This window comes from Gadus morhua, chromosome 23 (assembly GCF_902167405.1).
Source record: "Gadus morhua chromosome 23, gadMor3.0, whole genome shotgun sequence".
Taxonomy (NCBI): Eukaryota; Metazoa; Chordata; class Actinopteri; order Gadiformes; family Gadidae; genus Gadus; species Gadus morhua.
Genome location: NC_044070.1, coordinates 18,617,363 through 18,641,280, shown reverse-complemented (window position 1 = coordinate 18,641,280; position 23,918 = coordinate 18,617,363). Strand labels below are relative to the sequence as shown.

The following is a 23,918-nucleotide window of genomic DNA, read 5'->3' as shown; positions in this document are numbered from 1 at the left end:
CACTTCACAAGTGTGGAACAGTCTACAGCCTCCCAATGCAATTCTTTAAATTGCAAAAAATACACATAAACAGTTAAAATGCTGATTTAACCTTACCCTACTCATGGAGCACAGGAGCATCTGCTGAAGAAGATCAATATTTTGGACTTACCACATGGACAGTACAACACAAAGGTCTACCAGGAGTCAATTTCAATTTAAATGATAAACCCATCGTAATTTTGTATTTTATTTATCGAAAACCCGGCCTGTGAAGTGAGTATAAAACTGTAATGCCTTTCCATTAATTACTGGTTTACATAATATGAGGTATTTCTTTTCCTGTTTATTGATGTAAATCCCTAAAATATAAACCTGGATTCAGTGTTTTTAGCTCTGCTTTCAAAAGTAACTTATGATGTCCCTTGAATTCTTGAGCATCTTGACCTTTCTAAATGAAAAAGAATTCCTTTCCAAATAGCACACATTAATTGACAAAGCTTGGTTTTTTACCTTTCAAGATGACGTACTCAGTATGATTATACTGTGAGTGTCATGTTTTGAATGTTTACCGTTGATTCAAATGGTACAGGTATGTCCATGCAGTAGAGGGGGAGGGGCTACCCGGTGTTACCGGACGGGCGGAACAGAGAGCTAGAGAAGTTCTGGTTTCTTCTTTTAGCAATCCTGACTGAAAACATCTTGTCATTTGGGCCCAGCGTTCAAAATATTGAACTATTTCTTTAATTAGTAAAAATCAATATCATGGCTGTGAACACTTTTCGGACGTTTTTATTGCGTTTTAATTCATCATTTATTAATTATTTTACATGAAAAAAAAAATAGAAGATTACTGTAGGTAGACTGGGCAGTTTCATGAAGTAACGAATAATACATTTTTACATCATACACGTTTTTACATGTATCATATCAGTTTGAATATGGACCATTTATCAACATGAATATACTGTTATTTATTTAAATTTTACTGTTAAACCTGCTCTGTATTTTACAGTTTATTACATTTGGTACTCTTCTTATTCACTGTAATTTGACACTATCCGTCTGAAGACTTTGCTGTCAGACATCTTCCGTTTTTTTTACAGTTCTTTTTTACACTGCAGACCTGGGTTCTGCACAGCACCTCGCTTGGCAAAGTCGATCTCTACGCAGTGGATCTACTCTTCCACCTTCTTGTCTGACGCCTCGCATTTTGGATTCTGTGGAAAAGCATTAATTACGAAAAATACTTTTGAGAATGCCTGAAATAAGACGATGTACAGAAATGACTGGATCCTACAAAAATGTTAATGAGGTCATTGTCACGTTGAAGTCGGTTTTTTTATTCAGTAAACTTGTTAACTTTGCCTTCTAATGGTAAACCATTTCTACCTTCAAGTGCAGGATGCGACTATGCTGTCCACCACTGTGTGGTTCCTACCTGTTGCCGAGTTGAAGGCTTCTTCTGTAACCACCTAAAAACATGAGGTGGGATCATGGGTTAGAACGGAGACGGACCCAGCACACATACTGGAAAGGTTCATCTTGCCTCTTCATTGTTCAAACTAAATTGTGTGTGTTTTACTTGACAGAGATGACCAGACCAATAAAGAGGAAGGTACCAAAGAATCTCACTATCAGAGGGACATTCAATCCTGTACGGGACAAATCATGGAAGATCACTGAGGCATTGTCATATCCATTTAGAGATTGTAGGGATATATTTGGGATATGTGTTATAGCAAGGTTTTATTATAGGGTCTATCTATGTGAAGAAGTTGATTTACCGCTTTCACCGCTGATAGTTAGCTTAATCTCTTTTGATGTTTGGTTTCCCAAGGGATTCGTGGCCACGCAGTAGTAGATGTCTCTGTAGCTGGACACATTGAAGCTGTACAAAGATCCATCTGACACGTTCAGGGGTCCCTCCGCACTGCTCCTGAGCCAGGTGAACCGGAGAACGGGGGGGTTGGCTCTGCTGGTGCACGTCAGGTTGACCACACTGCCCAGCGACACCGTGGGGGGGCTGACGGAGGCCTGGGTATCCTTCGGGGAATCTACAGGAACACAAGAACAGTCTTCAATTTCAAGCTATGGTTCTGCTGTTGACGGATTTGAATGCAGTATGTAAACGCTTTGCGGTTCTAAGCCGTCCCGGCTCACTGATTGGACCGTCTGCTGGTCACTCACAGAAAACGTTGAGCGTCACAACGCTCTCTGCTGTTCTGATGCTGGCCCGCCTGCTGGGTCGTTTACCGGATACTCTGCCAGACAGGTGAGGCGGACCCCGTCATGTCGGTCCGACAGAGTGATATCCAGCCGCCGGGTCCTGACGTTAGGCTCTTGGTCTCCGTGTGGTTCCGGCCGGCCGTCAGGGCCTCCTGACTGGCTCCAGCTCAGGTGAGGCGGCTGGGTGGGACAGGGTGCGATGGCCCTGCAGGTGAATGTTACCCTGCTCCCCTCCGTTAGTGGTCCCTCCAGGAGGGTCCGTATGGAGGGTGCTGGGGCTGAATCTACGTGGTTGTTTTCAAGAAACATTTGTATTAGGCTGAGATGTAGCTTTAATATCCACAAGAATGAATGCAGCATGTAGTATATTCCATGCGGGAGAATAATCATGGTTCGGGAAAACAAGTGTGTCTTACCCCATAGCCCATTATAATTATTATGACAATATGACACTGGCCTTGTTCAAAAAATCTTTAAATTGAAAATACAATTCTGTGGTATCGCTTCTTTGATTCTAGACAAGGAACAGAAGTCAGTCTGACTAAACAGGACGTAGCCGAAAATCTAAAATGATCATAATTATACATTGAAATAGGTTAGAAATAGTTTGAATAATGACAGTAATAAAAAAATAGACCCCCAAACCAAAAGGGGTCTCCTACCTTTAACTGTGATGTTAAGAGGACTGCAGAAGTCAGTTGCCCTGTAACTGGTGCTTTCCACTCTGAAGTAATACACGCCAGCATAACTTGAGTTCATGTTTGCAAAAACAGTTGTGCAGTTGTATTCCCTCATATTCCCAATGATACTAATTGGATATATATTATCTTGTATGTTGCTGTGGAAAACCAGATTTTTAACACTGGTGTTCGATTTGAACCATGCACCCAAAATTGGTTTGTTTTTATCGAATTGATTTGATGGTACTGAATCAAATGAACATGGAATTTGCAAATAAGTGTCGCTCAATGCCTCCATCTTGTTTGGCATAGATGCATGAAGGGCTGCATGGCAGGATCCCTCACCACCTGCAATGCAAGCATTTTTTACACCAAATTGGCCAATGACATGCATCCTTCCTGTCCCACCACATCCTCCTCTAACAGCCTGGCCACACCTCTACTAGACCGGCATTCAGGCATTCTGAACATGGATACATTTCAGAGATCGATTACATAGATAGATTAGCCTATAGTTCAATTAGGTGTAAATCAAATGATCGACTGTGTCTTGTAAAACGGGTCTGTTGGCGTGTCAAAACCTAAACATATTCATTACTTGGAACTAAATATTCACAATAAGACAAATTAACACCACTCACCCGAAACAAAGATGACATTCAGCAGCATTTCCAACTGGATCATCGTGATGCATCTTGTGAACCTCATCTCCTGCATCATGAATTCAATGAAGGTTAGAGTTAAGGGACAATTGTCTTAGTTTTTAATGTGGACTTGGTTAAGGTACCTACATCTTCGTTGTTGGACAAATACAACAAATAACCGCTATTGAAATACAGTAGGCCACAGTGAACAAAAAAACTAACAAGAACATGCATCAAACAGTTTACCGTATTTAACGCCTTAAAATTTTTTTATGTGTGTATATCATGCTTAAATTCCTTACCGAGAGCAGTAAGTGGTTTTCCGCAGCTAACAAGCAGGGTTTGTTCTAAATGAACAATGAACAGTGTTGCATTAATGAGTTCTTAGACAAAGGTGTACTTAAATACAGAAGTTCAGAAACTTCCACTCATAGCGATTGTCTCTATGTGACCACTTATTTATGATCCATGCACGCCCAGGCTATTCAACCTCAATGTCGGTTATTGGTTATTGTGTTTAATATTCTCCTTGAGAGAGGAGACTAAACTGCACCAAATGAAGAGTTACTTTGATCAGACCCAATACTGCTGTCACTTGAACTGAAAAACATTAGAGAACATGGCTTGTTGAAAGCAGGAAATTGGATTTGCAGCATCTCTTCTCAACCACATATTTGGCAAATGTGTGGTTGCATTCCTATGAATGCTGATCTAAAAAGAAAGAATATTTAGTCACCAGATTAATTTGTATTCACAGTGCAATCTAAGATGAGTTCAAATCGATAAATTCACAGAGATGAAATGGCCTGTGTTGTATTTAGTGAGCATAGTTACTGTCTGAAGGGAGAGAAAAGCTGGAAAATATTTCCCCAAAGGGTGTCTTGCGTTTTAAAATGAGTATAGAACGTCTGCTATGTAAAACAATTACATTGATTATAACTTATTCTTAGTTCTTACTAATTAACATGCGACGAACAAAACCATAACCATAGTTTGGTTTCATTCTGAAAGTCAGTACAATTCTTTGGTGAAGCTTTTTCAAGCAATGCTGCTGGTCGGCTTTAGGAAGTCCTGCTGTAGTGAGTCCTGCTGTAGTAAATCCTGTATAGTGAGTCCTTTTATGAGTCCTGCTGTAGTGAGTCCTGCTGTAGTGAGTCCTGCTGTAGTGAATCCTGTTCTAGTGAGTCCTGCTGTAGTGAGTCCTGGTGTAGTGAGTCCTGCTGTACTGAGTCCTGCTGTACTGAGTCCTGCTGTACTGAGTCCTCCTGTAGTGAGCGCTGCTGTACCGAGTCCTGCTGTACCGAGTCCTGCTGTAGTAAGTCCTGCTGTAGTGAGTCCTCATGTAGTGAGTCCTGTGGTGAGTCCAGCCATAGTGAGTCCTGCCGTAGTGAGCCCTGCTGTACTGAATCCTGCCATAGTGAGTCCTCCTGTAGTGAGTCCTGTTGTAGTGAGTCCTGCTACTGGTTGGCTGTAGTGAGTCATAGATGCTTAAACAGAGTATTATTTTGTGTGTTGATACAAAATCCATCTCAGTCCAAAATATTAGATTCAGTGTTTCTCCAGTTCAGCCCTGATCTGTGGGTAATTAGCCCGTTGAGCAGTTATCTCCACGTACTCCGAGGTCAGTTCCTAGGGGAACACTATACAGAAAATAATAAGAAATGTTTTGGACAAATTTTTCCCTTTTTTCCATAAACAATAAAATGCTCATGGATTTAAAGATGCATGCATGCATTACCATTTGTACAATTATTTGTTAAATGACAGTTAATGAACCATAATTTAAGATAACATAGTGATCCCAGGGCACCCCTTGGTCTGATCGCCCAGTTCCAATCTCTTTCCAATGACTGCATGAATTCATTGCAATGTCTTTTATTTCCAAAATGTTTAAATGGTGAATTTTTTCATGATTTTTTTGGGAAATTGAAAGCATCCCCCATATGCCCTCTTTCATATTAAAGAGAACCCAGGTCACCTCATTAGATAACTTCCTGTAGGGCTATATTTATGGTAGACTACATTATCTCCTACTTTTCGTAAACGTAAATGCCCTGATTCATATTAGTCTCACGTCATCTGTACCCCATGATTGTTGTGTTCGCCTCACTTACTGTGCGTCTATGAAACCCATGGTTATACGCTTTGTAACCTTTTACAATGTTTTTTTTTCCTAATCCGTCCCAAAGAAGAGTAAATGTCGTCCATTCCTTTTAAATAACATCGTCAGTTACATAAAATAACCCTCAACCCAACTGCTCAGAAAGACATTGATTCACACAATGGCTCTACCTTGCATCCGGCGCAATTGACTTTCTCACTGGCGCATGTGTCGTTGCTAGTTTGCAACTGGCGCAGAGTGTTATTTTCCCTCCTGCGCCACGCGTCGGTAAAAGCTCGGCGAAAGGAGGAGGCGTGTTCTGGGCCAAATGGTCCCTGGTGCTATTTTCAAGTTTCAGAGACCACTTGCGCCACAAACCAGGAAACACCTGGTTTAAAGTCAGTGGCGCGTTGTTCAGATGCTATTTTAAGGGCACATGCATGCTTGTGCACCTTTTTTGTGCATCTTTTTTGGGAAAGATCAGCTGATACTGCGGTAATAAGTTGTACTTTTAAATCAATGCATCTGCAAACACCGTACATCAAACACATTTTCTTGACACAGACATCGTGTACATGCCCATAACTGTTAGGATTGATGTATTTGATCGTGAGAAAACGTTGTTTTACCGCGAGTGAGTGTTAAAAATAATGAATGAATGCGGGCGCGCGTGTGTGTATCTATAACGCACACACACGTGCGCGCGTGTGCGTCCATCTGTTTAAACACAAGGAAACTAAACGCGTAACACATAATACAGTCCATGGGAATGTATATTAACGGGGGGACACATGCATATTAGGAACACAAGTCGATAACAATAATGCATACAATACTGATAAGAAATAATGTATTGCGTATATCATTAAATAGAACCACAGTTACCGCATATCATATGTCATATCATTCTAAGTTTTCTTTGCCGAAATTTATTTGAGGACTGAAGTTGTGGAAGAAAACCTTATTCCATGCATGAATTAGGCCATATTATTTGGCCATAAACAACTGAGCCATTTGAAGTTTGAAATTCATGTGCATCTGTCTCATCTGACACTGCAGACGCGCTGTCAAAATATCAACTCGTCAGATTCAAATGCGCTCATGGCTCTTAAAGGGGATGAGAGCTGGCACTCTCATTGGTTTATTGCACTTCACGCCCAAACCACATCTACGGGTAATTAGGCTACTTCAGAACAACCCTTTTTAAATATGCGCCGGGCACAAGAGTCATTTTTCGCTCCCGTATAACTAAACTATATGATATAGTTTAGTTATGATCGTATAATATGAGGCAGACTGTTTTAGAATTCTGTTCAATTGATTTAAGTTTTCCACAATATTTCGATATCATTAGCAACAGACTGAGCTTGGCTTTTAATACAAAGAAGATGCATTCAATTGTAGCCTAGGCTATAAGACCTAAAACAATAGCCTACCGCTTTTAACGCAAATCGGATCACGCATCAATATCAATTGAAAAAATAAAGCATTTCAGAAGAATTTCTTTTTTTTCAAGAAAGGTTTTGGGTGGGCCTGTTGAACAGTGGGTGGTCCTAGGTCCGTCAGGGCCACCCATAACGCAGTGCCTGCTTCCTATACCGGTTGCTGTGTTGAAGGTTTCTTCAGGAACCACCTATAAACATGAGGTGGGATCACGGGTTAGAACGGAGACGGACCCAGCACACTTGCTGGTAAGGTTACTCTTGACTCATCATTGTTCATGCTAAATTGTGTTTGTGTGTTTTACTTACAGGACAGAGATGATCAGACCAGTAAGGAAGACAATACCGATTAAGAATCTCACTATCAGAGGGACATTCAATCCTGTAGGGGACAAATCATGGTAGATCACATAGTCATATCCATTTAGAGATTGTAGGGATATGTGTAGAAGTTGATTTACCAACGCTTTCACCGCTGAAAGTTAGCTTAATCTCTTCTGATGTTTGGTTTCCCAGGGGATTTGTGGCCACGCAGTAGTAGATTCCTCTGCAGCTGGACACATTGAAGCTGTACAAAGATCCATCTGACACGTTCAGGGGTCCCTCCGCACTGCTCCTGAACCAGGTGAACCGGAGAACGGGGGGGTTGGCTCTGCTGGTGCACGTCAGGTTGACCACACTGCCCAGCGACACTGTGGGGGGGCTGACGGAGGCCTGGGTATCCTTCGGGGAATCTACAGGAACGCAAGATAAGTCTTACATTTCAAGCTATGGTTTCGCTGTTGACGGATTTGAATGCAGTATGTAAACTCTTTCTGCTTCTCAGCCGTCCTGGCTCACTGATTGGACCGTCTGCTGGTCACTCACAGAAAATGTTGAGCGTCACGACGCTCTCTGCTGTTCTGATGCTGGGCCTGCCTGCTGGGTCGTTTACGGGATACTCCACCAGACAGGTGAGGCGGACCCCGTCATGTCGGTCCGACAGAGTGATATTCAGCCGCCGGGTCCTGACGTTAGGCTCTTGGTCTCCGTGCGGCTCCAGCCGGCCCTCAGGGCCTCCTGACTGGCTCCAGCTCAGGTGAGGCGGCTGGGTGGGACAGGGTGCGATGGCCCTGCAGGTGAACGTTACCCTGCTCCCCTCCGTTAGTGGTCCCTCCTGGAGGGTCTGTATGGAGGGTGCTGGGGCTGAATCTACGTGGTTGTTATATTCCAGAGGGGAGAATAATCATTAACACATTAAAGATTGTATAAGGGAAACGAAGTGTGTCTAACCCCATAGTCCATAATAACTTATGCAGTATACAATATGACACTGGCATTTTTTAAAAAACATTCTTCAAAGTCAAAATACAATTCTGTGGTATCGTTACTTTAATTATAGACAAGGAGAACAAGTATGTCTCCGTAGTCAGGAAGTAGCCGAAAATCTAGAAAGATCATAATCATATTGAAATAGGAATACATATAGGTAACAAATAATTATAATAATGACGGTATTCAAAAAATAGACCCTCAAACCAAAGGGGGTCTCCTACCTTTAACTGTGATTGTAAGAGGACTGCAGGTGTCGGTTGACTTGTACCTGCTGCTTTCCACTCTGAAGTAATACACATCAGCATAACTTGAGTTCATGTTTGTAAAAACGGTTGTGCAGTTGTATTCACTCATATTCCCAATGATACTAATTGGATATGTATTATTGGTTTTGCTGCCGTTGAAAACCACACTTTCTGGATGAGGCCCAAAATGGTGAGTCGATTTTAGCCATAAACCAATATATATATTTTTTTTATCGAGTAGATTTAATGGTACTGAATCTAATGAACATGGAATTTGCAAACAAGTGTCACTCAATGCCTCCATCTGGGTTGGCATAGATGCATTAAGGCCTGCAGGACAGTCTCGTTCAGCACCTGCAACACAAGCATTTTTTACACAAAATGGCCCATGACATTCATCCTCCCTGTCCCACCACATCCTCCCCTAACAGCCTGACCACACCTCTACTAGACCGGCATCACATTCTGAACATGGATACCGGCTTCATTTCAGAGATCGATTACATGCAGATTAGCATTTAGTCCAGTAGGTGTAAAACAAATGACTCATTCTGGTTGCATTAAAGGGGTTGTTCGAAATGTTGGACATTGGACCTCATTTAAAAGTGAGTCAGAGTGTTATCTATCATTGGAGACCGTTTTCATCACGTTTCATTCAGTCCTTCTAGTTGCAGAAATCGCTGGTGCTAGGCTAGCGCAAGTCTAGCCTGCCAATAAAACAGTCTTACCCACTCCACAGTACACCTGAGGCAAATAAATTATAACGCCGGACTATCGATGTAACTGTCTGTGTTGACAGAGTAATGTTGGCAATAAAACTGCCCTTGCATTGCATTGCATTTTGTTTATACTTCCCTTTAGTTGGAAGCAGGCTACGGCAGCGGCAAACTGATATTACCCAGTGGCACCCATAGATATCCTGTATCATAGATCTCTATTATGATGCATTCTCATTTTAGGCTAAGTAGGCCTATAAGACAATTCTTAGAGTACAATTGTATCCATGCATAAGTCATTCAAGTAACAATATTGAAATACTCGCATTGTTGGGTAAGACAGAATTTGGTTTTATTCTGAATCCAGTGAAACAGATAGTTGGTTTTAGCTGATATAAAAAGTATTTGGTAGAGGCTTTTTTCCAAAAGGACAGACATTGTTTAGATACAAAATATATAAACAAAAGAATAAATTCTCTGTTGCTGCAGCGCCATTCAAGAGATACAAGGATAGTTTTATTTCTAGCAGTTTTCTATCAAAACAGACATCAACATCGATAGTCTGGCGTTATAATTGATTTGCCTCGGGTGTACTGTGGAGTTGGTAAAACTGTTTTTATTGGCAGGCTAGCAGAAACCGTCCACTTGCACTAGCCTAGCACCAGCGATCTCTACAACTAGATGGACTGAATGAAACCTGTTGAAACCGGTTTCCAATGAAAGATAACATGTCTGCAGAGCGGAGGAGATAATAATAATAATAATAAATGAAATTTATATAGCGCATACATATACATACATACATACATACATACATATAGCGCAGAGATACATTGTCATCTGGGACAATCTAGATTTCCACAATTCTTCTCAGGTCCAGAACCAGTTCCAACACATAAAACGATGCATCAAAAACTTAGTTTTTCTATCCAATGATAGATAACACACTGGCTCACTTTGAAATGAGGTCCAATGTCCACAATTTTGAACAACCCCTTTAATGCACCCAGAATGAATCATTCGTTGTTTTTTTTTAACTAAATATTCACAATAAAACAAATGAACACCGCTCACCTGAAACAAAGATGACATTCAGTAGCATTTCAAACTGTATTATCGTGATGCATCTTGTGAACCTCATCTCCTGCATCATGAATTCAAAGAAGGAGTGAAGGTATATTCGTTTTAGTTTTTAATGTGGCCTGGGTTAAGGTACCTACTGTACGTCTTCCTTTTCACAAATACAAGAAATGACGAATATGGAAACACAGAAGGCTACATGGAACAACAAAAGTAGAAGTAAATGCATTAATCAGTTTATTCTAGGCCTTTAAAAAAATAATATATATACATCATGTTTTAATTCCTTACCGCGAGCAGTAGGTGCTTTTTCACAGCCAACGGGCAGTTTGTTCTAAAAGAAGAACAGTGTTGCACTAATGCGTTGTTAAATGGAGGTTTACTTAAATTCCAAAGTTATGATTCTTCCACCTTTAGCGATTGTCCCTATGTGACCACTCTTTTTATGATCCATGCACGGCTATCAACCTTGTTGTCAGTTATTAGTAATTGTGTTTAATATTCTCCTTGAGTGAGGAGACTAAACTGCACTAACTAAAGAGTTACTTTGATCAGACCTAATACTGTCTGTCACTTGAACTGAAAAACACAAGAGAACATGGCTTGTGGAAAGCAGGAACTTCTAAATACAGCATTGTGGTACTTTCATTTCTCAACCACATATGAAGCAAATGTGAAGTTGCAGTCCTGTGAATGCACCTATAAAGATTAAGAATTATTAGTCACCAAATTAATGTGTATTATTCACAGTAGAATCTGAGATGCGTTAGAAAGTATCATTCACAAAGACGAAAAGGCCTGTGTTGTATTTAGTATGCACAGTGACTCTCTGTATGGACAGAGAAGAAGTTGGAAAAAGCTTTCACCAAAGGGTGTCTTGCATTTTAAAATAAGCATTTAAAACCTACTCTGTAAAACAAATACATTTATAACATATTCATAGTTTTTTTTTTAATTCTAAAAGTCAGTAATATTCTTTGGTGAAGCATTTTCAAGCACTGCTGCTGGTCGGCTATAGGGAGTCCTTCTGTAGTGAGTCCTGCTGCTGGTTGGATCTCATAAGTCCTGCTGTAGTGAGTCCTGTTTGACTCCTGCTGTAGCGAGTCCTGCTGTAGTTAGTCCTGCTGCTGGTGAGTCTGTTACGTATTTTAAGCACATAAGCTGCCCCCACATAGCCGCTAGGAAGCAGGATCGAACACACAAGCTGTATTACCCCCACACAGCCACAAGGGAGCAGGATCAAACATACAAGCTGTAATATATCTAACCCAGCTATAGAAGGCAGCATCTTTAAGACAGACGCGGAAGCCGCAGCTAAGACGTCACATTGGCCACGCCCACTTCACATAGGCCACGCCTACTTGGTCCATTTCCAGCGCCCGGAGCCAGAGGAGGCCAGAGAATCATAGGCGGACCAACAGAGAGCCTCGGGCCTAAGCCCGGGGCTCGAAGTAGGTCACGGTATATCTCTCACGTGTTAGATACAATTCCCTCCCTTTTGCTTCATAGTTACCATATCGAAATACTTTAACAAATAAAGTGAGTTAAAAAAAAACCTTTTCAAACTAATTTCAACAAGAACACAACAAGTCCTACTATAGTGAGTCCTGCTGTAGTGAGTCCTGCTGTAATGAGTCCTGCTGTAGTGAGTCCTGATGTAGTGAGTCCTGCTGTAGTGAGTCATGCTGTAGCGAGTCCTGCTGCTGTGAGTCCTGATGTAGCGAGTCTTACTGTAGTGAGTCCTGGTGTAGCGAATCTTACTGTAGTGAGTCCTGCTGCAGTGAGTCCTGCTGCAGTGAGTCCTGCTGCAGTGAGTCCTGCTGCAGTGAGTCCTGCTGTAGTGAGTCCTGGTGTAGCGAATCTTACTGTAGTGAGTCCTGCTGTAGTGAGTCCTGGTGTAGTGAGTCTTACTGTGGTGAGTCCTGCTGCAGTGAGTCCTGCTGCAGTGAGTCCCGCTGCAGTGAGTCCCGCTGCAGTGAGTCCCGCTGTAGTGAGTCCTGCTGCAGTGAGTCCTGCTGCAGTGAGTCCTGCAATTGTGGGTCCTGGTGTAGAGAGCCTGTTGCTGCTTGGCTGTGATGCCTCCTGTTGTAGTGAGTCCTAATGTAGTGAGTCCTGTTATGATTCCTGCTGTAGAAAGTCCTGCTGCTGGTTTGCTGTAATGACTCCTGCTGTAGTGAGTCCTAATGTAATGATTCCTGCTGTAGTGAGTCCTACTCTAATACGTCCTGCTGCAGTGAGTCCTGCTGTTACAGTGTTTTGTTGCATCCAGTCCGAAACACTATAAATGCTGTGGCCATGTGTGGACACCATTCCACTTCATGAACAAGGCATCACAGCGGCCATGAAGCCTCTTATCTCTTTGAGTGCTCTCTCAGCTCAGCTCCATGTCCATGAAAAGCGTGGGCCTCAGCTCCAGCGCTACCTTGGCTCTTCCTGCCGGTGTAGGCACCAACCTGGCTGCAAACTCTTCTTCCTTGCTTCTTCCTTCTAATTGTCTGGCAGTATAGTTGTATATTTATGAATGATTAGTGTTCGACACTAAAGGAGCAAAACCTCAGCCCAGATCTGCACAGCTATTCACGCGTTCTCTGTGAACACTGGACACTTCTCTACATTAGACACAGGAAGCTATGATGTCACCTCTTTGCTAAGTTAAAACCCTGCCTTGTAATATACCAAACCTATGGACAAAAGATCACACACTGCCGTCAGAGGAGGGGTGGTGGGGTGGGGGGGGGGAAGAGTTCGACCTGAAGGAGGACGTGGACATAGGAGACGAGGACCAAAGTATGGGCTGAGATTGGAGCAGCGTCGGTTGACCATGTTGTGGGACATTGGGACATTGAGAGAGCTGGACAGACAGACCGACCTCAGCAGAGGAGTGTTGCAAAAGTGAGTGGTTTGGCAAAAACAGGCAAAAATAATATTTCTCTACCGTCTCCAGTAAAACCCTTCAGCACAGTTTTCATAGTAGGCTTATATTCGAATAAACCATTTCAGATTTTAGCAAATGGACCAGGAGGAAAGCGTTTAATCTGAGAAGGTCACGGGGAGAAACATCACAGATATTGTGAATGTCAAATGTCTGCAGAGCAGACCAGATACATTGTCATCTGGGACAATCTAGATTTCCACCAATCTGCTCTGGTCCATAATCAGTTCCATTAGCATCCACACTCTCACTCCAATCCTCCCCATCATACTCTCAAGGGCTGTGAACTATGGAGGCATTTTGAGGACCATAATCAAATGAAAACGCAATGTTGATGATGAAAATGCAATATCACTGATGCTTTTTATTGTTCATAATATGCATACATTATTTGAGTCAGATATACAATTAAAATGCTATCTCTTTGCATTTGAATTGCTTCAATGTAGACAATATTAAAATGCAAATGAGTGGGTGGGACAAACTCCACCCATTGGGTAACTGGCTGAACTTTCAAATCGGTGTCACCCTTCACATCACATCCTCGTCCTCATAATCCTCATAAACAGCACCTAGCCCTACAGGGAGTCAAACTTGTTTTGGTTTATTGGGTGCCTTGGAGACAAAAAAGCATAAGGGGTGCCATGTTTTAGAAACAATTTGCAGCCGCAGCCATAGATGCTTAAAGTGTAATTCCGGGTCTTTTTTTTTTGCATGTGATCCCATCAAATAAGCCCCCCAGATACCTTTTTCATTGTAAATCAAGCATAGAGTTTGCTCGGCGCAATGTTTGCCTCCATGTTATTTGTTAGGGGCACTGTGAAAATCTTCCAAAACCATTAATATAGCTCAGAATAGCACCAAACCTCTTCAGTAGCATGATTAGGGTCCCTACACATAAAACGATGCATCAACAACTTAATTAGCGTACCGGGAGTTTGTTGAAAAAGACTGTTTTCCAATTCCGATTTTTAAGTTAAATTTGTTGGTGCCTCTATTATATTATCTACGGTAGCTGGTAATCAAGTTATTTTTTGATAAACTCCCGCTACACTAACTAAGTTGTTGATGCTTCATTTTAGGTGTAGGGACCCATATCATGCGACTGCAGAGGTTTGGTGCTATTTTTGGCTAGATTAGTGGTTAAAAAATGCAGATTTGAAAGCTTTCGCTGTGCCCCTAGCCAATAACATGGAAGCCAAACATTGTGCTGGGCAAACTGTATACTTGATTTTCAATGAAAAAAGTATTTGGAGGGCTTATTTGATGAGTTTAAATGCCAAAACAAAGACCCTGGCTTCACCGGAATTACACTTTAAGCAGGATATGTTCATGCTGACATAAGTGGATACTAAAGAGATCCCAGTCCAAACTATTCAGCTCCTCTCCAGTTCAGCCCTGATCTGTGTGTTCTTAGCCTGTTGAGCAGTGATCTCAATGTACTCTGAGGTCTGCTCCTCCCCCTGGGGGAACACCAGGCCTGGGTTCTGCACAGCACCTCGCTTGGCAAAGTCGATCTCTCCGTAGTTGATCTCCTCTTCTACCTGCTTGTCTGACGCCTCGAATATTGGATTCTGTGGAAGAGCATTGATACATGAATAGGCCTACATGACTTGAAGAAGAGTCAACAAGTGGTTCCCATAAAACAGGGTTAGGGATGTTCAAGATCTTTTCACTGAAGCCCACAAACAGAAAAATATAAGAAGGGCTGGGACACTCACCAGAGGTAAGGTATATCGCCTCACTTCTATTGTATCAAAGTTAGCGAAATCATTCAAATGAAGGTCAGTTATGCTTGATAATTGAATATGCTTAAAGAAAAAACTCAGCTTATATAACAGCCTTCTGTTCATGGGTTACCCCTTTATACAGCCCTGTATATAGGGGAAAAAGGTATTGGTATATTTCAAGCTTGTAATGCGAATAAGTTACTGAACAGTGGCTTATCGAACAGACTCATCATTTTTTTTGCGTGGATTCCAATCATAGGAAACTTGGCCTTTTCCAAGCTCCGCCAGAAGTCGGTTAGGGAGAGAAGCAAATGTTGATTCTTCAGAGAATCATCACACTGCAGTGTTTCCCATACATAGACCAATGTGTGGCGCAGCGCTACAGAATCAACACAGAGCGTCACAAATTGATTCTGCTTCTTTTTTTTTAAAATATTTAAATATAAATATCGTTCCGTTCATTCATCTCCTCATAGCACTCTTTCTCCCTGATATTCTTGTTCACACACGGATACACACAGGAACACGCACACACAGAGACGAGCGCACATTCATGCCAGTGGTGCGCGGGTACACTTATAAACAGCAGATTCGCCCGCTCCTCCTCTCAACGCGCCTATCAAATGAAAACCAGCGGGCTGAATGCCAGTGTCATATCAGAATGGTAGAGTACGTCCCCGTATTCAGCATCTACATCAGATAGAAAAGCTGTGGTAGAGCCCTCAGGCTCGAATTATTTTGACCGTTTTCAAGACCTTTTTCATCACATCGCCAAGCTGGACAGCTTTGCTACAAAGGGCTTGATGGTGGATGAAGCAGTGCATTTGAACAGCCTCACCTCCACTCCCTTGCACCTTGGAGCACACCCTAGAGGCCATTCCTTTGTGCGCGTCTTCCATTGCTGGAGTCCCATCCGTTGTTGCTCCACAAAGCTTGTCCAAGTTATGTCCCATCTTTTCAATTGCATCTGACACAGCTTCAAAGATGTCCTTAACGTTGTTGTGCCCTTTAGACTCCTAAGATCAAGCAGATCCTCCGCAATGCAAAAGTCGACTCCCCGTAAATTAATGAACCGCTGTGCAGTGTCTGTTGCATCTATGCTCTCATCACATGCAATCGAGAAAAAATCAGAAGCGTAAGCTTTTTCCCACACTTGATGTTTTAAGGTGCTTCTCAAGTCTTTGATTCGCAACAAAACTGTTTCTGGACATGGCCACAGTTTTGAATTCCTGCATTTTCTCTGGGCACATTATTCCTGAAACTTTAGCGAGACAGTGTTTAATGAAGGCACCATCTGAGAATGGATTCCCATGTCGGGTTAGGTTAGGGTCAATGAGTTGAGCTACCTGCTATTATTGCATTTTCTTGTGTTTTGTCAGTCTGGAGGAGAAAGGGATTGTTGACCGCGATTGTCTCCCGCCGGAGCCCGGCTGCCCGCTGCCGAGGCACCACCGCCTCGGCAGTGGGTAGCGCCGAGGCACCACCAGCCCCACGGCGGTGGTGCCTCGCGGCCTCGTCGAAGAGCATCACTCTCTCCCAAATCAGCGAGATTGGGGGACACCTGGCCGGAGGCAGAGAAAGCCAGGAAGAGACTTTAAAAGGAGCATGAGGACTGTCATTTGAGAGGAACGGGAGCGAGAGGGAGGAAGCGCTCGGGTCCGCGAGCGGCTAGAGGCTCACGGAGACCCTAGAGACCGCGAGTATAATGTATTGTTTAAGATGTATGTAATAAACGCCGTGATCGGCTTAAACCCCCACTAAACGTGCGATTCGTACCTGGAACCCGGCTCATTGGGGGAGCGGGGTGCCACAACACACACACACACGTGGGGCTCACACAGTGTTAGCTCATTGTCTCATTGGAGGGCCAAATTTTCTGGGTGGGCAAAGCATGGACATATTAAAGGGGCAAAGCAGAGAAAGGGGGGGTAACATGTCATCGTTTGATGACCTATGTGGAAAATTCCAAATCGGCGCGTCTGAGCTTTGTTTTTTCAAAGGCAGAGCAGGATACCTAGTTCTCGTTTTACACCTAATGCAATTTCTGGTCCTGGGGGACCATATTAATGTTAGAAAACCTCATAAAGGTTTATAAATTTTCATGCCATGGGATCTTTAACTTTTTGTTCTTGCTCGGCACCAGTGTAGGTCTGACGGTTTCATTGTGTGTGGTTTCATAGTGTTGCCGTACATTATAGTCTTTCATCACTGCAACAGTTTCATTGCACATTTCCCCTTGAGGTTGCAGAGTACAATTGTATTTCATTAGGTAGGTTTATTTTTGGGAGGGCTGATTAAATTTTTGCTTGAGTAATTCCCTTGTAGACAATTGCATATTTTAAGTCATTAGGGGTCCAAGCCAACAGGTTGGATCCCTATTGTTTTTGTAAGGATTATTATTATTTTTATTATACTTCCTACCAAGAAAGTGGGCCCACAGCCCAAACCGTAAATGGTGCGGACACGCCAATTGCATGACTAGATCCAGGTCAGTGAAGACTATGCAGACGACAAAATCCAGACACGCCGGTCACTAGGTGGCGCTATACCTCGGAAAACGTGTTTGGGGCTATAACTCCCACACCGAACCTCCCACAGTCAAAAGAGTTAGACACACAGAATCACTGGAGTCTGCCGCATCTTTTGGCCTAGGCCACGCCCATTTGCGTCTATAATTTTTTTTCGCGAAAACCGCAAAACTGCCTTTTGCCTTGTCCTCCCACATTTCTTGACCAATTGACACAAAACTTTGCACACGACATCTTCAGACGCACACGACAAGAAATCAGCAAAAGTATTTTGATCCGACCATCGTTGACGAAACGGTAGCGTTTTGAATATATGTTTCGCCATGCAAATCAGTAAAAACTATTTTGATCCAACCGTCTACGACTAAACGGTAGCGGAAACTGCGTTTGGGGCCGAAACTCCCACACCGAACCTCTCAAAGTCAAAACCTTTATATCCACAGGTTGTTCACGGTAGCGTTTTGAACACTTGCTTCGCGTTGTGCCGGCGAAATGCACACTTCTTGGACCCCTGCATAACTGCTTGCAGTTCTAGTTTATAATTCTTTCTTTATGCAGCAAAAATATTTTTACTGCAAGTAAGCTTATTTCGTTTATCGCAAATACTAAAAATAAACTACGATAAATAAACATTGCTTAAAATAAGATGATGTACAGAAATGACTGCATCCTACAAAAATGTATATGAGTTAACTTGTTAACTTTGCCTTAGGGTAAACTATACGTTCAAGTGCAGGATGCTAGTACGCTGTCCACCACTGTGTGGTTCCTACCTGTTGCTGTGTTAAAGTTTTCTTCAGTAACCACCTAAAAACATGAGGTGGGATCACAGGTTAGAACGGATATAGATCTATATCTAAAGATATAGATGTGTGTTACTGTGTGTTTTACTTACAGGACACCGATGATCAGACCAATAAAGAAGACGATACCAAAGAATCCACCAATTATCAGAGGGACATTCAACTCTGTAGGAGATAAAACATTGTAGATCACTGGGGCATTGTCGTATCCAGATTGTAGGGATATTTTTGGGATGTGTATTATAGTAAGGTTTTTATTATAGGGCCTATGGGTAGAAGTTGATATACCGACGCTTTCACCGCTGATAGTTAGCGTAATCTCTTTTGATGTTTGGTTTCCCAAGGGATTCGTTGCCACGCAGTAGTAGATTCCTCTGTAGCTGGACACATTGAAGCTGTACAAAGATCCATCTGACACGTTCAGGGGTCCCTCCGCACTGCTCCTGAACCAGGTGAACCGGAGAACGGGGGGGTTGGCTCTGCTGGTGCACGTCAGGTTGACCACACTGCCCAGCGACACCGTGGGGGGGCTGACGGAGGCCTGGGTATCCTTCGGGGAATCTACAGGAACACAAGATAAGTCTTCAGTTTCAAGCTATGGTTCCACTGTTGACGGATTTGAATGCAGTATGTAAACTCTTTCTGCTTCTCAGCCGTCCCGGCTCACTGATTGGACCGTCTGCTGGTCACTCACAGGAAACCTTGAGCGTCACGACGCTCTCTGCTGTTCTGATGCTGGGCCCGCCTGCTGGGTCGTTCACGGGATACTCCACCAGACAGGTGAGGCGGACCCCGTCATGTCGGTCCGACAGAGTGATGTTCAGCCGCCGGGTCCTGACGTTAGGCTCTTGGTCTCCGTGCGGTTCCGGCCGGCCCTCAGGGCCTCCTGACTGGTTCCAGCTCAGGTGAGGCGGCTGGGTGGGACAGGGTGCGATGGCACTGCAGGTGAATGTTACCCTGCTCCCCTCCGTTAGTGGTCCCTCCGGGAGGGTCTGTATGGAGGGTGCTGGGGCTGAATCTAGGTGGTTGTTTTTAATAAATATTTGCATTAGGCTGAGATGTAGCTTCAATATCAACATGAATGAAGCATGTTCTGTGTTGACTAGTGTATTCAAGAGGGGAGAATAATCATCATAAACACCTTAAAGATTATTTGAGGGAAACGAAGTATATCTAACCCCCTAGTCAATAACTCATGCACTACAGTATACAATATGACACTGGCATAAGACATTATTCTTTAAAGTGAAAGTACAATTCTGTTGTATTGCTATTTTAATTCTAGACCAGGAGACCAAGTAGATCTGACTAATCAGGAAGTAGCCGACTACCAAAAATGATGAAAATAATATTGAAATGGGTTACAATTAATAATGACAGTAATAAAAAAATAGACCCCCAAACCAAATGGCGTCTCCTACCTTTAACTGTGATTGTAAGATGATTGCACCTGTCGGTTGCCTTGAAACTGGTGCTGTCCACTCTGAAGTAATATACGTTGGCATAACTTGAGATCATGTTTGTAAAAACAGTTGTGCAGTTGTATTCACTCATATTCCCAATGATACTAATTGGATATATATTATCTTGTATGTTGCTTGGGAAAACCACATCTTTAATATTAGTGGTCGATTTGAACCATACACCCCAAATGGGTTTGTTTTTATCGAATTGATTTGATGGTACGGAATCAAATGAACATGGAATTTGCAAACAAGTGTCGCTCAATGCCTCCATCTTGTTTGGCATAGATGCATGAAGTTCTGCATGACAGGATCCCTCACCACCTGCAATGCAAGCGTTTCTTACACAAATTGGCCAATGACATGCATCCTTCCTGTCCCACCACATCCTCCTCTAACAGCCTGGCCACACCTCTACTAGACCGGCATCACATTCTGAACATGGACACCGGCTTCATTTACGATTCATCGATTACATGCAGATTAGCCGATAGTCCAATTAGGTGTAAAACTAATTATAGATTCTCTGTCTTGTAAAACGGGTCTGTTGGCGTGTCATTACCTAAACATATTCAGTGCTTAGAACTAAATATTCACAATCTAACAAATTAACACCACTCACCTGAAACAAAGATGACATTCAGCAGCATTTCCAACTGGATCATCGTGATGCATCTTGTGAACCTCATCTCCTGCATCATGAATTCAGTGAAGGTTAGAGTTAAGGGACAATTGTCTTCGTTTTTAATGTGGACTTGGTTAAGCTACCTACATCTTCCTTGTTGAACAATTACAACAAATAACAACCATTAAAATACAGTAGGCTACATGGAACAAAAAAACTAAAAAGATCATCCCTTAAACAGTTTTTTCAAGGCCTTATAAAAAAGAATGTATTTGATGTATTAATTTCTTACCGAGAGCCGTAGATGGTTTTTCACAGCCAACAGGCAGGGTTTGTTCTCAAAGGAGAACAGTGTTGCACCAATGCGTTGTTAGACATGGGTGTACCTAAATACCAAAGTTAGGATACTTCCTCCTTTAGCGATTGGGTAACCCTTCCTTTTACAGTCCCCTAATTACTAGGTATTTACCCATAAACCTTGGATAATAGGTGTTGATAAGAATTGGTTGCCTAATTTCCTAGGAAGTACACAATATCGGGAGTTATTACCAACCTAAAACAGTTTCAACTACACGCTACTTAGTTGAGTTGATGGTCTTATTACCAGTGGTAATTACACAGTAATACACTATAATTTACAGATAATTCCTCTGTATTTACCTTCTTATTACCAGTGGTAATTACCCAGTAATACTCAATGATTTATCATGTATTTTCTGGGTAACAACCTCTGTATTTACCTTCTTATTACCAGTGGTAATTACCCAGTAATACACTATAATTTACCATGCATGTACCGGTTAAGTACCTAGTAATTAGGGGACTGTAAAAGGAAGGGTTACCAGCGATGGTCCCTCTGTGACTCTCTTCTTTATGATCCATGCACGGCTAATCAACCTCAATGGACCTTGATCCTAGTACTTCCTCCTCTCAACCATACATGAAGCAAATGTGTGGTGGACCCCTCTGGATGTAAATATAAAAATAAATAATATTTTGTCACCAAATTAATTTGTATTCACAGTACAATCTTGAGATGTCTTAAAACCGATCGATTCACAAAATGAAAAGGCTTGTGTTGTATTAAGTGAGCATAGTCACTGTCTGTTTGGACAAAGGATAAGCTGGAAAAAGCTTCAGCATAGAGTTTTGTGTTTTAAAATGAGTATAGAAAGCCTACTATGTAAAACAAATGCATAGATTATAACTCATTCCAAGTTATTTTTAACGGACATGCGACAAACAAAACCAGAACCATAGTTTTGTTTAACTCTAAAAGTCAGTAAATTCCTATGGTGAAGCTTTTTCAAGCTCTCCTGCTGGTTGGCTGGAGGGAGTCCTCCTGGGGTAGCGATTCTTAATGTAGTCAGTCCTGCTGTAGAGTCCTGCTGTAGAGTCCTGCTGTAGTGAGTCCTGCTGCACCGAGTCCTGCTGTACCGAGTCCTGCTGTACCGAGTCCTGCTGTAGTGTCCTGCTGTAGTGAGTACTGTGGTGAGTCCTGCTACTGGTTGGCTGTAGTGAGTCATAGATGCTTAAACAGAGTATTATTTTACTGACATCAGTGGATGCAAAATCGATCTTGTTGCAAATCATGATATTCATTGTTTCTCCAGTTCAGCCCTGATCTGTGTGATATTAGCCTGTTGAGCAGTGATCTTAACATACTCGGAGGTCTGCTCCTCCCCCTTGGGAACAATATGAGGAAATAACAATAATAAGTTATTTTACAGTAAATGTTCCTTATTTTTTTCTTGGACCGGGTGGATTTTGTGGATGTAAAGATACGTGCAGGCATCAACATTTGTAAATTAATCTGTAAAATGACAGGTAATGAACCATCATTTAAGATTACATTCATATCATGTATTTTATTGCAGAGACATGATATTTTCACAGAGTGATCCCAGGGCATCCCCTGGTTAACAGGTCTGATCACCCATTCCAATCTCTTTCCAATGACTTCATGTATTCATTGCAATATCTTTTATTTCCAAGATGTTTCAATGGTGAATTTTGATGATGTTTTGCGATATTGAATACACATGTCCCCAATATGCCCTCTTTCATATTAAATAGACCCCAGGTCACCTCATTACATCACTTCCTTTAGGGCTAGATTTATAGTAGATTATCTACTACTTTTAGTAAACCTTAATGCCCTGATTCATATTATTCTATCTCACTCCTACTTCATCTGTACCCCTTGAATGTTGTGTCCGCTTCAATAATTGCATGTCTATGAAACCCATGGTGATGCGCTTTGAAGCCTTTGACAATGATTTAAGTCTTCCTTTCACTTCATTCATTGCATTGACGTCGTCCTCATCTTTCCCAATGAAGAATAAATGGCATCCATTCCTTTTAAATAACATTGTCAGTTACATAAAATAACCCTGAACACAACTGCTCAGAAAGACATTGATTCACACAAAATAGGAGCTAGGTCAACATGGATCACCATGACAACTTCAAGTTGCATGAACACACAATCTAAACATCATATACATGAAGATTAAATGCACATTTACCGGTAGCGATGTTATCGTAACACATTTTAAACTAGGTATCTTAAAATGTTGCGTTTGCCACTGAATAAAAGGAGTGTCATCCATTTTGTATTGTTTGGCAGAAGTTTGACACATGTGATGTGTTGCTGTTTCTACGGCCAGTCAACAGGGGGCGCTCTGTCAGTCGATAGGAGGCACTGTACAAGTCGACAGGGGACGCTGTACCAGGAGATAGGGAGCACTGTACCAGTCGATAGGGGGGGCTGTACCAGTCGATAGGGGGGGCTGTACCAGTCGATAGGGGCGCTGTACCAGTCGATAGGTGGCGCTCTACCAGTCGATAGGGTTCGCTGTACCAGTCAATAGGAGCAGTGATAGGGGGAGCTGTACCAGTCGATAGGGGGCGCTGTACCAGTCGATAGGGGGCACTGTACCAGTCGATAGGGGGCGCTGTACCAGTCGACAGGGGGCGCTGTACCTGTCGATAGGGGGGGCTCTGTACCAGTCGATAGGGGGGCGTTGTACCAGTCGATAGGGGGCGCTGTACCAGTCGATAGGGGGGCGCTGTACCAGTCGATAGGGGGGGCTCTGTACCAGTCGATAGGGGGCGCTGTACCAGTCGATAGGGGGCGTTGTACCAGTCGATAGGGGGGCGCTGTACCAGTCGATAGGGGGGCGCTGTACCAGTCGATAGGGGGGCGCTGTACCAGTCGATAGGGGGGCGCTGTACCAGTCGATAGGGGGGCGCTGTACCAGTCGATGGCGGCGCTGTACCTATTCAAAGAAAGATCTGCATTCTGGCCTTGAACTGAATATTTTGAACTCCATGAATCAATTTAAAATTCAGAATTGTAATCAACAACTGATCACATCTTAATAACCGTGTTTTCAGGCTTTTAC

General features: G+C 42.6%; 3 protein-coding genes across 7 annotated transcripts; all 3 read right to left on the bottom strand.

The window, feature by feature from the left end:
• Positions 1 to 755: 755 nt before the first annotated feature.
• LOC115537207 (uncharacterized) lies at positions 756 to 5,923 on the bottom strand. Its single transcript, XM_030348936.1, is given in 9 exon segments — positions 756 to 1,199; positions 1,421 to 1,454; positions 1,615 to 1,634; positions 1,767 to 2,036; positions 2,170 to 2,275; positions 2,278 to 2,492; positions 2,871 to 3,236; positions 3,530 to 3,599; positions 3,835 to 5,923. Coding segments are annotated over 7 exon segments (885 nt in total). The 5' UTR covers positions 3,004 to 3,236; positions 3,530 to 3,599; positions 3,835 to 5,923; the 3' UTR covers positions 756 to 1,092.
• A 959-nt stretch (positions 5,924 to 6,882) lies between these two features.
• On the bottom strand, positions 6,883 to 11,948 carry LOC115537201 (carcinoembryonic antigen-related cell adhesion molecule 5-like). 2 transcript variants are annotated; one of them, XM_030348928.1, is made up of 7 exons: positions 10,722 to 11,925; positions 10,425 to 10,494; positions 8,611 to 8,988; positions 7,943 to 8,266; positions 7,537 to 7,809; positions 7,385 to 7,457; positions 6,883 to 7,266 (listed from the first exon to the last, which is right to left on the bottom strand). In XM_030348928.1, exons 2-7 carry the CDS (start codon positions 10,489 to 10,491, stop codon positions 7,227 to 7,229), a joined length of 1,155 nt encoding a protein of 384 aa, XP_030204788.1. In that variant the 5' UTR covers positions 10,492 to 10,494; positions 10,722 to 11,925; the 3' UTR covers positions 6,883 to 7,226. The 2 variants fall into 2 exon arrangements, with proteins under 2 accessions (XP_030204788.1, XP_030204789.1); XM_030348929.1 differs by lacking the exon at positions 7,385 to 7,457 and having other exon boundaries at positions 10,722 to 11,948.
• Positions 11,949 to 13,693: 1,745 nt separating this feature from the next.
• Positions 13,694 to 20,912, bottom strand: LOC115537200 (carcinoembryonic antigen-related cell adhesion molecule 6-like). Of its 4 annotated transcripts, XR_003974782.1 has the most exons (9): positions 20,804 to 20,885; positions 20,509 to 20,578; positions 19,845 to 20,210; positions 19,118 to 19,441; positions 18,712 to 18,984; positions 18,516 to 18,588; positions 18,394 to 18,427; positions 15,084 to 15,236; positions 14,856 to 14,936 (listed from the first exon to the last, which is right to left on the bottom strand). XR_003974782.1 is itself a non-coding variant. In XM_030348926.1 (8 exons), the coding sequence occupies exons 2-8, from the start codon at positions 20,559 to 20,561 to the stop codon at positions 14,739 to 14,741; spliced, it is 1,017 nt and encodes a 338-aa protein (XP_030204786.1). In that variant the 5' UTR covers positions 20,562 to 20,578; positions 20,804 to 20,912; the 3' UTR covers positions 13,694 to 14,738. The 4 variants fall into 4 exon arrangements, 3 of the variants coding, with proteins under 3 accessions (XP_030204786.1, XP_030204785.1, XP_030204787.1); XM_030348926.1 differs by lacking the exon at positions 15,084 to 15,236 and having other exon boundaries at positions 13,694 to 14,936; positions 19,845 to 19,906; positions 20,804 to 20,912; XM_030348925.1 differs by lacking the exon at positions 15,084 to 15,236 and having other exon boundaries at positions 13,694 to 14,936.
• Between the last annotated feature and the right edge of the window lie 3,006 nt (positions 20,913 to 23,918).

Bases quoted from the DNA above. Each gene is read 5' to 3' on its own strand.
- LOC115537201 (XM_030348928.1), bottom strand. From the start codon at position 10,491: ATGAGGTTCACAAGATGCATCACGATAATACAGTTTGAAATGCTACTG. The intron at 8,989-10,424 runs GTGAGCGGTGTT...CTTGTGTTGCAG, and splicing joins GAATGTCATCTTTGTTTCAG to GTGCTGAACGAGACTGTCCT. The intron at 8,267-8,610 runs GTAGGAGACCCC...ACAACCACGTAG, and splicing joins TCTTACAATCACAGTTAAAG to ATTCAGCCCCAGCACCCTCC.
- LOC115537200 (XM_030348925.1), bottom strand. From the start codon at position 20,575: ATGAGGTTCACAAGATGCATCACGATGATCCAGTTGGAAATGCTGCTG. The intron at 20,211-20,508 runs GTGAGTGGTGTT...CTTGCATTGCAG, and splicing joins GAATGTCATCTTTGTTTCAG to GTGGTGAGGGATCCTGTCAT. The intron at 18,428-18,515 runs GTAAGTAAAACA...TCATGTTTTTAG, and splicing joins GGTCTGATCATCGGTGTCCT to GTGGTTACTGAAGAAAACTT.